The sequence below is a fragment of the Pectinophora gossypiella genome, chromosome 19, assembly GCF_024362695.1.
Source record: "Pectinophora gossypiella chromosome 19, ilPecGoss1.1, whole genome shotgun sequence".
In the NCBI taxonomy this organism is placed as follows: Eukaryota; Metazoa; Arthropoda; class Insecta; order Lepidoptera; family Gelechiidae; genus Pectinophora; species Pectinophora gossypiella.
The window spans coordinates 4,297,448-4,310,862 of NC_065422.1; the positions used below are offsets into that span (position 1 = coordinate 4,297,448).

Consider the following 13,415-nt stretch of genomic DNA (forward strand, 5'->3'; position numbering starts at 1 on the left):
TTATTGAATTGTAATAACTTTTATTATTTTATATGCAGATTGAATTACATAATTATACTTTTTCAATAACGAAGTTAATTTCGAACGAAAGATTTTAATATCGTCTGAAATTAGTGTCAAATAAAGTTGCTCTTACCAATAATTTTTGAGTTGATAAGATACTCCTAATGGCAGATGCAATTATGTTTTTACTTTAAATAAATGACATTACCATCAAATCTTTAATACGACCAAACCTTTCATTTAGCCTTGTTTTTTGCAATTCTTTAACCACTGTATTTTCATTCTATTTATACAGTATGGCAACACAGCACCAATGCTAATCCATTTGATGTGGTCATGAGTGCATGCCCAGGATATCCTCTTTAACTATTTCTCCGTCATTTTACGGCTTTATAATGTTTAATTTATGGTCTTTTGTCTCGCTGATGTTCATGTTAACACGTTATAAAGTGTTGTTATAAAAGTAACTATGAATAGGCTATTTGACAACCTATTCAAATAAGATACTTTTTACGAAACGTCAAAACGAAAGTTTTCTTTGGATTTCGGATGGAAATATAGTCCTGTGACAACATCAATAAACGCGGTCAAACGTCGTACTCATTGTTACTTAAAACATAAATAAAATTCGAAAATAAGTTGAAAAGTAACATGAGATAGATGTTTGGTCATGTTAGGCTTCTATTTCTAGATTTACATTTTATAATTTATCTTTGACCAATTCAAATAACCTATTAGTAGCGTCTTCTTCTTCTAAAAAATATCTACTAATAAGTTCATTATTATATTATAAAACATAAATAGCCTATATGTGTCCCTCTGCTGGGCACTGGCCTCCCCTCAATCAACCGGAGGGGGTATGGAGCATACTCCACCACGCTGCTCTACTGCGGGTTGGTGCCTTCCGAAGTACTGAACCGTCTTACTTTTCGGACAATCACGTTACTATCCAAACAAGTATAATCTCACAATTGATTTGAACATAGGCCTCCAGATTATGAGCCCAACGCACTAACCACTAATCCACTGAGGCTGTTTTTATAAACTTATTTATTATTATAAATATTCTATAATTTTATTTAAGTTTCTGTACCTATTAATTATTTTATCTTAAATGCAAATAAAAAGCAACAGAATAATAAAATATAATAATATTCTAAATAGCTATCTATATTTCCATTATGCAAATTCCAATAGAGCCTCTTACTTATTGCGCATTTCATATGCAAAGAACGCCCGTAGTACGATTATGTGTTAGTCTTATGAGGTACAATCTACACGCATAGATAATATTAAGTGCCACCTTAACATTTAAATTGAAGTGTTATAATCTGCCAACATATTACGACAAAATAAAACCTTCAAATAAGTATTATTAGGAAATGTTAGTTCATTGGAACAATCCTTAGGGAACGTCAACGTCACAAAGAGAAAATTAAATCGAAAAAAATCAATGAAAGAAAGAAAAATATCGATAAAAGTCGTAAGATGTCGGTCGGTCAGTTTGGACTTGAAACAGACGTTCGGCATTTTGAAATCCAAACGCCAATCTCGGTCGCAAGAGTTTATATAAATAGTCACGCTATTAGCTTCAAAATTAAAAAAGAACTCATCATCATCATTCGCGTGGCTCTTAAATGGCATCGACAAGAGTCGGTGTACCATTCTCCATTCTTGTCTATGAAAGACCAATTCCTTTACCTCCTTATAAGACACGAAGAAGAAGAAAACCAAAAAGAGCTTACATGGAACAGATTAAAAAGAAGGCGAAAAAAAAACTCACAAAGGGAAAATTAAATAAAAAAAAATCAGGCTCTGCTTGAACCCGCAGCTCTTATCAAGCCGGGACAAACGTGTTAACCATTACACTAGGTTCTTCTCCTGTCTAATTTTTTCGATATAATTTTCTCTTTCTGAGTTTCCCTAGGCACGGATTAGTGCTATAAAAACAAAAATCATTTAAAAATGAACTTACCAAATTGTTGAGATCAGCGCTAATATCTTCCATGTTAGTGGCAGGTCCATTCTGTTCACCGGACACCGAAGCCAGGATCCTCTTCCTGTGCCCAGGTTTCTGTATCTCCAGTACTGCCGTTAACTCCACCTCCCAAATCCTCCTTACTCTATCCATATCAACATACAAATGCTTCCTAAACGTATCATTATATTGTTCTAAGTTAATATTCTTTAGCCAATCCTCAACGGATTCGTATTGGTTTTTACTAATATTATTATTGTTATAATTATTGCTTATTTCTGCTATCTTAAGAGGTAATTGTTTGGCTGACTCTAGTATTTTTTGTCTATCGTTTTCTTCTATGCCTATCTCTCGGAGGTCGTTTTCGTCTAGTATACCGTTCTGTAACAAAAGGTTTATGTTAGTTAGATCTTCAACCAATAACTCTATGTTTGTATTTTGATGTTACTAACATAGTTCATAGGCTATTTACTAACAACTATGCATGTAAAAAAAACCGAAAAAAAGTTTGAATTTGAAATATGATTTATTTATTTAATTATTTTATTGGAAGACCAACAGCTAATATTACAAAATAATAGTTCATACTAAAAAACAAACAGCCATTTACAGGTCCTCACCAATAGAAAATGATAACAATAGGAAATGATATAACTTAATGAGGATAAAATCTGCGTATTTCTCCCATCAGATATCGCTACTGTTGAGTGTTTTTAAATTTTGACAGTTCCTCATACTATTTGAGTAAACAAGCATATTGTTTTGGTTAGGTATATTTTTACGCTATATGGTATAGAATTATGTTGCTACCTATATTGCTTCTCTTTAGTTTTTCAGAATAATAAAGGGTGGAAGATGTGTTGTGCCTGTGTGTATTAACAAAGGTCATCATTTATACCCAAAACAAAGATAAAAGATGCATATGTCTGTTATCCATGTAATTAGAAGGCTAAAGGAAGGCGCCTCTTTACAGAGCCATCTATATTTTTTGACGAACGTAGACTGGAAAGTCTCTCATTCCGATCGCCATGTTATCAAATAACATATACTTCTATTTCTAGTCACATATATATTAGAATCTTGAAAAAAATACTTACAATAAAATCGATATCATCATAACCACTCTCTAGGAACAGTGGCTCGTAATCGTGTAGACCGATCCCAGCCAACCAGAGTCCCAGGTTGGATGCCACGGAGGGGCTCAAACTGGACTCTGAACAACTAAGCCCTAACCGGGAAGTGAACTCCTGTTCCAATTCTGACACGAACACCGACTCTCTGACCAACTTGCTGCCAAATGACGCCATTATCTCGGATATCTTGGCCCATTCCTCCTGAGAACAAAAAAAAAGATTTTTTTTACTAGCAGCCGCCCGTGACGTCATCTGCGTAGGTATCTTTAAAAATTACAGCCGATCTGATATTCTGATGTACTTATAAGCAATATCATAGTAAAATTCCATCAAAATCTGATAAGTCGTTTTTTATGAAAGATACCAAATATCAATCCATACATACTCACTAACTTTTATAAAATAAATAGGATTGATTTTTTGAATTTTCCCCTATAGCTGATCAATGATTAATATTGCGGAATCAGATGTAAAAGAACTCGCGGTTATTAGCTTGTAAAACAATAACAAAGTATAACTAAAATGTTGCCAGTTGGCAACCCCAACATTTTAGTTTTTAAATTTATTTATTTAAGTGTGGCAATAATGCAATACTTTTTTCTATACTGGTGTACAATATACGCGGTTCCTAAAACTTCAGCTTTTGTCCTTTTTAACCAGCACTCTATCGAAAGTTAAACAAGTCATCATCTCCCTAGGATTACCCCGTTTTTCACAGGGTCCGCTTACCTAACCTAAAGATTGGACAGGTCTGGTTTTTTTACAGAAGCGACTGCCTGTCTGACCTTCCAACCCGCGAAGGGAAAACCAGCCGCATACAGGTTAGGTCACATACCTCCGAAAATGCATTTCTCGGGAATTTGGGCTTCTTCACGATGTTTTTCTTCACCACTGAGTAGTCAATCAAGTATTTATGGTATATACGCGGTCACATTACGAACGTCAAAAAGAACCTATAAAATATGGTGATGGTGTTGCAAGAATGAACGAAAGTCATGTCACTTACTAAGTTACCAATCCCGATCTTACCACTCGACACTCTCAAATACATTGCTTCAATATTCAAATCAACTCGTAAAACTACGACCTACCAAGCGAATGATTCAATGCAATATGCACAGGGAACCCGATTTTAAGAACACAGGAAAACAAAGTTTACAAAACAGACTGCACCTGCACAACACCAGCTGACTACCTGCATAATGTTGCATCTGCACATTATTGCATTGATGGTGATAATAAAAAATAAACTGTAGACCCGCATGGTGACAGACGACAAGGTGATAAAGGGACATCTTTTGTTGTAGTAGATGTTAGGATGTGTTCAGCTGGCAACTAACATAACATAAACAGCCTATGTACATCCTACTGCTGCGCTCGGCGTCCCCTCAATCAACCGGAGAAGGTGTGGAGCATACTGTGAAGTATTAGTAGAGCATGCTGCTCCACTGCGGGATGGTGGAGGTGTTTTTACGGCTAATATCCGGAATCAACGGTTTAAGGTGCCCGCGCGGAATCATTTTACTTTTTCAGAAAATCAGGTGATTCAAGCCTGAAAAGTCCTTACCAAACAAAGGAGAGCCTCACAAAGTGATTTCGACAATGTCCCCACCAGGAATCGAAGCCTTTATATATATTATATATTACGATGTCACTAACACCCTGTATACACCTGGTTACTGAATAACGAATACTAAGGAGGATGTTTCAACCATGATTCTAAGTTAATATCAAGTGGAATTTTCCGTCGCAAAACACAGGTATTTTTTTTTAATTCTGAAATTTTAACAGCCTGTATAGAGTATTGTCTGTTTTACCTGTAATTGATAGAGGGAGGTTGATTCTGTATGGGGTTTAACAGCAACCACACAGCAAATGAAAACAATTATTAGCTTTACCAATTCAAAAAACACCCGACTCCAAACAAATGCCCAAGCAGAAAGGCCTTAGATAACATTAAAGTTATTACCAGTAATTTAGTTTTCCAGGTTATCTGACAAACCTTGGGTTTGACAAACCTTGTCTTACAAAACCGCAAACGTCCTTGTTTTAAAATGGCTTCGGAATCAATTGTCGACTTCCTGGCTTTGAATTTGTGCTGTTGACAATTCGCAATAAGCCAAACCTGTCGTAAGTCTAATTGTATGCTATTTGCATGACATAGGCCTCCAATAAATGGCCAATAAAGGTATGGAGTATGAATATAATATACAGTATACCCTTTGTCATGAAAGACGTGATTATCATACAACCAGATTGTTTTTCTAAAGCAGATATTGCTTGACTGAAGAATATTACAAAACATATGCTCACGGCTATCCCAAGTCAGAGGTAAATCCATCGTAAGATGAACTAAGTACCCACACCGCACCGTACTTTCTGTTAGACCAAAGAATTCAGTTTATCATGACCAGAGGATTAGTCATAAAAAATTGTGTTTTGCTATCGACAGATAATGCACTATAAAAGAAAGTAAAAATTAAAGAACGTCGATAAAAAGTCAATGCAATATAAAGTCGATACAAAGGGTTTTCTGTATTAATCGAAAAAGCGCTGTCGATTATAGAAATACTAACGCTTATATTTGATAAAAACGATAATAATAAGTAAGTATTGGTGCAACGAACTAAGAAGGACGGAAATAATGATAAAGTAGATATAACATCTATTACTGGGACACCTTGTTGAACTTATCGACTGCACCTGACCATAATACTGATAATTATTGAGGTCTTTAGCACTTGTAGTGAATTGTGTTATATCAAGGTGCAATAGTCTTTATAACTATGATTCATGCAATAAATCAAGAGTCCTTTGATAACCTTGATTGTGTTGTTCGCAATTTCTGATAATGCAATTTTGTTTTGTAATGGCATCAGCATGGGGCAGATGGCAAGAGGGAAAACACTACTCAATTATTCCATAAAAAGTAGCATGGAGAGGAATGCCAAGAGTGTTTCTTAAATTAGTGTTGTGAAAGGCTTCAGCAAAATAGAACATAGGTTTTTATCCGATAAAAAATGCAAAACCTCATTCCGGATAAAAGTAATTTTCCAAATCGGTCCAGGCGTCTTCGAGTAATTGGGGAACATACATAAAAAAAAATCCGACGAATTGAGAAACTCCACCTTTTTAAATGAATAGGTATAAGAGGCATGAAAGTTAGGATGAATGGCCTAAAAATGGATATGTGTTTGAGTACTGAGACGACTACTACCAGAGATGGATGGAAGATTAGGACATGACTGTTGTGCCGATCCAACTTAGAGTGGTATAAGGGTAAGAGGATGATGATAAAAATCTGACAACTAATCCTAACAAAATTATAACATGAAATTTTATATTACCTGCTCATCGAAGGGGCTGAGAATTGAAAGCGATTTATCCCCACTTTGCGTCGAACTGGTTGTGTTACTTCTTCTCCTGACCTCGTCTTCGACTCCATTGATATTCTTCTCTGTTGCCTGTCCATTGCTGCTTAAGTTAGAGTTGTTGACAGGCGGGGTTTCTGTTGGAGAAGCGTCGTACACTGACTTTAGCTTCCGCAACGTTTTCGGCCTTTCGGCTGGCATCGGCCGAAGACCAATACCGTCGAGCGTCGTGGTTGAGCCTTTGAAGAGGCCTGTGGACAAGGGAAAAGAAGAATGTAACAACATGTTTTTACAAATAAATCTTTGGCTGAAGTATTTTTAGTTAATCCTAGGTAAACCTTATGTTTGGCGGTTCTACGTATATCGGTGTATAACTACAAGAATACATCAAATTGGTTTTGGTGATTTAGTCCAGTTTGCATTTTATTTTAGTTCTGTGCAATAAAGTATATTTGATTTGATTTGATTTTGATTTGATGTCCTCTTTTGCCTTAGGATTCATCACACGATCATCAAGTGTCACTGTATTATATAGTGTTTTATAGAAAGTCTTTATTCACACGTGTGTGTATTTAGAAGTTCGTTATTTATGCACTCAAAACTTTTTCGCTTGAGAAAGAACTGAAGTAGCAAAACTTTAAAAAGTAACACGTCGCTTGTAATTGTTATCTATAGGCACCTAGACACTATAGTTATCTCCAACAGTAATCTCTTTTGCCAGTATTTCAATTTCATCAACAATATTGTCAAGCTAAACCGTACAGAGTTTTAGTACATGGCGACCAGCAATTAGAATTACTACCGACTGACTTCATATCATTATTGTACGGGCTGCAACAATTGACCTGAATTGTTTGGTATGCACATGCAACGAGATGCATATCACAACTTTAATTATACCTTTGGTTACAATGCAGCACAGAAAATTTAATAATATGGAAAAGGCTTTTTAGGTTCAGCAACGATTCATTCTATATTAGTCATTACATCCAGCAATAACTAATTTATCAATAGTGATTCCTTAATAATATAATAAACTTATATTTATTTCATCATAGTTACATGAGCCATATCAGGTGCCTTTGGCGGCTGAATAACACAGGGTAACTACAGGATTTCTGCAGTTAGACGTCCACCCAAATGATAGAAGAATGTGTCCATATAATTATATAATTTTCGAATCGAAACAAACTTCAAAATAAAGCAGTGATTATTCTTCCAAGTAATCTCTTGACGCCACGTTAAATTGTTGGTCCCGATTAACAACCTATGTAAATAGCCCTTAGACAAAGTCAAAGGTCTTTGGCGATTTAAACTTTTTCAGAATCGTGATGCTAAGCTAAGCAGTCGTTTCATTCTGCCTATAGGTCACTTCTACCTTAAGAGGCAGAATTAACATAAAAAATTAATATGTAAGGGCCGAAACAGAAATCTTAGCTCCAACCTGTAGCCATTTGTAGTTAAGTGAGAGGGCAAGTGACAGTAGCGGTAACAATAGGGAAGGTAACAATGGGCCATTGTAGGCTCCACTCGTTACCGATGTTGCAGCACGATGCAATTACGATAAACCTGCCGGTTTGGATTTAAAATGAGATGGGGTTCCGTACTCAAAAGATGAAGAAGAAACCTTTAACCGAAATATGAAAGTTCATCAATTACAAGCTACATTTCTTTTTTCTGTTAGCAAAGAAAGAAAGCTCGGAGAGTGTGCACTTAGTGCATCTTGAGATGGATGTACATCTAACTACCTTCTACATTTTTTTATTCATAAAGTAATGGAATGTTACGTAGAATATAATCATTATCTTCAATCAAGAGTATTTAGATTTATTGACACAAACAGAAACAACTCAATCCGTGACATTTAATTATTCAGTCCTTCAGTTAAGTATTGGGCAAAATGCCCGAAACATGAAGTATTATTTTTTAATTATTTAATGGTGCCGACTCTGGCTGACACAAACTTAGTCTTTACTTAATAATGCTACCCTTCTCTAACGATAAGTGCAAAAAGAGACAGACCTAGTTTTAAAACTATCAAGCTACATTAAAATTAAGCTGGTGTCTGCCAGAACTAGGTACACTATCAATAACACTTTCCAATTAAACCATATTTTGTAATGTAAATAGCACATAAAACTAAAATAATGGATAGTAAAATACAGAATTCAAGTCCAATAATTATCAATAAAAGCTAAAGTAAACAAATCATAAAACAAATTGTCGACATGAATTTAAACATGAGTGTTGGTAGTCAATAAGACCAAATAGTTACCAACATTAAAATTATACATGAAATAAACGGCCTTTCAGAGGCAGAAAACGTTTATGACTTGAACATAAAATTTGAAAACAGTGTACTGTTTTCTAACTTTACGACTTATGGCTTTGAATGAAAGCAAAGAGAGTGTCTGGTCGCATTAAAATAACAGAACAGACCACGGATAAGACGTAGACAAAGTAAATTAATATCCAGTGAAATGAAATTATTTGTAAGTTTTAAGTACAGTCATAACAATATAAACTTAAACACGTGTTCATACTTAACTATGTTACCAACCAAACATGCAATGACATACTATTTTTATCATAAAATAAATATAAAGTACGGGATATTAGATAGTATTAGTTGAAAGTTATAAGGGAAACGTCTAAAGTAATGTAGTTATTTCAACGCTCAATAAAAGGACTTCTGCGAGAGACATAAGTTATATAGTATGGAAATTCTATGGTTGTTGGTATTGTCATCAATAGGTATATAGTATAATATCATGATCATAATATCTACCAGCTGAAAATCAATGCTAATCTAGCTACAGCTATGGCATTTGCTGAGCTGCAGCCGTTTCGGCATTAAGAATTTATAATTCTATTTTTAATTACTAATTACTACTTAACAATATGTAATTATGTATTTTTTGCCGAATAAATAATTTCTTTCTTTCTTTATTACCCCTCTGAAATGTTCTTCACAATATAGGCTGGTATTTGATACATGTTTTTATCAAATTAATTGTTTGATAATCATAAAATATACATCATTATAATGTTTTAGTTTAAGGAACATACACAATTACATTGTTTTCATTGTTCGTTGCAGACATGTTTAAACAAGTTGTCAGTTGGTTGTAGTCTTTATAAACGACCATGTTTATGTAATTGTCATGTAGTCTCACTGACCCACATTATAACATGAATTATTTTTCTCATATTTTCTCAGAAATCGCAATTTCAAACCATAGATAACAATCGGGGAAACCTGTCACGGAGTATGACTCAACATGATGCATGCCCATACAATACATGTGACTAAAGTGCATTTACCTCATCGAAGCAACGTAAAATCTATTACATCCTAAACCCATTTTCCTTAATCAAAACCCATTATTACTTACAGTTTCCCATCAGTATGGCGATCATTAAATATTCCGTCGGACTCTACCGCCGTCATTTCTACATTAGTAAGATTTATTTCCTTAAAAATTACAAAATGCTACACACTTCTCACACTAACACGACCGGTTATGATAAACATATAATAAATGTGACACTGTTCTGCGATGATAGATAGAGGTCTTGAGAACACACGCAAGCTGTTGGAAACACTTGGGAAAACTTTAACGATGACATGAAAAATATATAAGTCTATATACGCTCGCCCGAGCAGCCGTCTGCGCACAAACTGACGACTTGCAATATTGATAAGAACGATCCGACGTCACTTATCGACCACTTTATTAATCTGCATCAATTTATTCATGAACACAATTGTATCAGAATTGACTCGATCAAATAAAGAGGGACACGACAGTTTTGGTCAGACACTTAAAATACACTGACTGTGAAGTGCCGTTTTTAATTCAGTTTACAAAGATGAAAGAAAGCCTTGTAGGGATGTTTATACAAAGTGAGGTCTTGACAAAAGTAAAGATAAGCCGCAAACCGGATAAAAATCTGATTATTTTTGAGGCGCTTCTGCGAATGTTGTGGCTCGCTTATCAAACGATAAAGGAGTGTCATATTATTGCGTTTATCTGACATAAGAATTTATGTGTTACTTATTTCTTGTAATATACCAGTTGTTCAAGGACTTTTGATTTACTGTTTAGTTACATGTACTTCTTCTAGATTCTTGCAGAGCCTATAATTAATTGCTTTGGGTCCACGTTTATGACAACTGTCGTGTAGGACATAATTACACACGGCGCTGCTGGCCAGTTCTGTTACTTGAACTTGGCTTGACACGCAGTCGCGTGTCTAGAAATTAAAAAAAATACTACTTTTCGTCTCAGTCATTGCCACTATATCAGCTCTAGTGCACAACATTAACATATTCTAAACACATTATTGAAATCAAGTATTTCCGTTCCAAATCTCCATGCATTGCATTGGGTCCATGTGAGAGTGTGTCTACATGTGAGATATAAAAGCCATATAAGCCAAATGAATTATAAATGTAAATCGTGAACTCTACCCGCTTTAACTTAGAGTCCTCTCCATTTCTGAATTTTTCTGAATCATTATTAACAGTGCTGTCAAGTTTAAGACGCAAGTTAAATACAACTGGTTCATAAGATTTACATATCAAAATACCAGATAAATCTATGATCGCATTAATCAACGGCATTCAGATCAGACCAGTTTCTCACCTTTATTTAAATTATGAAAAAAACTGGTGTTTTAATATGGTAATAGTTGATACAAAATCTAAAACAACAAAAAATATTTTGTCATTTCGTTGATTACCATTTCGCTAACTTAAGAACCATGTCGTGTTGTAACACAATAATGCCTTGATAAGATGATACCTAACTATTAATACTAATTGTGTAGGACATTCCAAACGCTTTATAATCAGCTCATTCAACCATAATTTATTTCCAATATTGCCAACCTTCTCAAAATAACTGCTCGCTAGAACAACAAAGTAGTAAGTTATATTAACACTAACAAACTTTAACATAACAATTTAGTGTTTCTTAACAAACGAGATCCATAAGCACATGTTGTCAATTAAGTTCGGGTTACATATTATAAGGGTGTTGCTACACTCACAGAATAGACGTCTATCAAAATCTTTGTAAACGTTACTGGATCTCGTAGTCATTTATAACATAATTAATCTCACTAGGGAATTAGATATGTGTTATAACATCGATAAATCCGAATAATATGATGAAGATGTTTAAAGAAGAAAGAATAAATATTCGAAAACTAACAGTACACTGACATCGATTAATAGACGCTTTCTTATATAATAGTTCTATTTCTGAGTCATAATCATGAATAGATCTGCGTCAACCAATAACAATCGATCGCTGTCGATCGAAGAAATTTATCTTTCAGAGTGGGTGTAGTAATACCATCACAATATGCATGTGGGATATCACGGCCAAGGTTTATCGTTGGATGCCAGATATGAATGTTCTTGTTCTTAGAACAATAAACATTGATGCGTCTGAGCAGGAGTTGAATGGAGTTAAAGCTTAGGTAATTTGTTTCGAAGAAAATAGAGACATTTGCGCATACAAAAGTAAGAACGCAATGCCAACAAATGTTAAATAGCAATATTACTTTTTTAGGTGGCCTGAAAATGGCCTTTTTAATGTCCCAGAAAACAAAACTGAGATGTGAATATTAAGTGGAATTCGTTTTCATACCCTCATATAATATATGACTAACGATGAAGGAAATACCAAAGTTACCACAAAAACTAACATTAAAAAAGTAGAAAATGATAAAAACAAACCTAATGTAACTTTACACTGTGAAATTCTTAAACGTCAACTTTTGTAACTCAGTTGAAATTTAACATATCATTTGACCCACAGACGATTTTAGCTTCAGTAACGTGATATTAAAGTTGAAATTAGCAGGATGAACCGTGTTTAAAATTAAGCTATCTGGTTGAAATAGTGTAACCCAATAGTTCCTGTGCGGTTTTAAACTTTTTTTGTTATTTTTGGGTTAAAATGTCGACACAGATGTTCCGAGCGAGTTGTTTTTGAGGCGGAGATATCATTTACGAACTTGATAACTGATAAGGTTTATTTATATTGAGAGAAATTTATACATTAAGTAGCCTGAAATATTGATAGTGATGAAATCCTTATTATTAAGCAGGTGGTGAGAAAATATCACCTTTGGGGAGAAAGGTCCTGCAGCAAACTGTGACAGTTACATAGGCACTGTCAAAATGTTGTGGCTAATGATAATATTAAGCAGGTGGAGCGAGAAAGAGACCATTCTAACTGAAGTCTGGATCGTTTGATAAACATAATCCCAAATATATTTCAAGAATTTGTGCCAGTTCAGATAAAAATATATTTTATAACCTTGAGAATCTTGAGATTATTTAAAACCGTCTTGATGATATAAAGAACTATTTATAAACTAGAGCAATGGTAAAATATAGGTGTAAACTTAGCATAGGTAATAGATATGTATGTTCTAAGTTTTAGATTTCACTATAAATCGAAAGTAGTATAAGAAATACACCTATAAAGTAACAGAAACGCTATATTTTTGTACAAAAGAAAACAAATTATGGCCAATCCTCACTCTACATTTATATTTCCTGGAAGTGAGCATGAAAATTGTCTTCAACAATTTCATGAACATCTAAAAACAAAATTATGGGAATCTCTCTTCTTAGAACTATTACATTTCAAAGTACCACACAGCTGGTACTTAATCATCAGTCCGAAATAAAATTTGCTTACAATGCGTCCTTTGTTTACTTTATCAAAAATGACTGACAGGAAAATATTGTATTTCCTGTTACATGCATTTTTGTATTGCAATGACGAAGGGAATTTAATCGGAGATTGTTAGAACGTCATCAGTGATAGTTTCTGCTTTTCTGATAATATTGATTCCAGACGGGCGTTCGGCCGCCCGTGCCCCCCGCACACATTCCCCCCCGCGCCC

The 13,415-nt window shown here is 34.5% G+C and overlaps 1 protein-coding gene across 4 annotated transcripts in view; it reads right to left on the bottom strand.

Moving 5' to 3' along the window:
• LOC126375445 (ankyrin repeat and SAM domain-containing protein 1A-like) overlaps window positions 1-13,415 on the bottom strand; it is a 147,837-nt gene that overhangs the window by 12,376 nt on the left and 122,046 nt on the right. For all 4 annotated transcript variants that reach the window (XM_050022364.1, XM_050022365.1, XM_050022363.1 and 1 more), the window contains exons 12-14: window positions 6,462-6,736; window positions 3,079-3,315; window positions 1,979-2,362 (exon numbers count right to left, since the gene is read on the bottom strand). In XM_050022364.1, coding sequence (XP_049878321.1) covers window positions 1,979-2,362; window positions 3,079-3,315; window positions 6,462-6,736 — 896 coding nt within the window. The remainder of the gene's footprint in view (window positions 1-1,978; window positions 2,363-3,078; window positions 3,316-6,461; window positions 6,737-13,415) is intronic.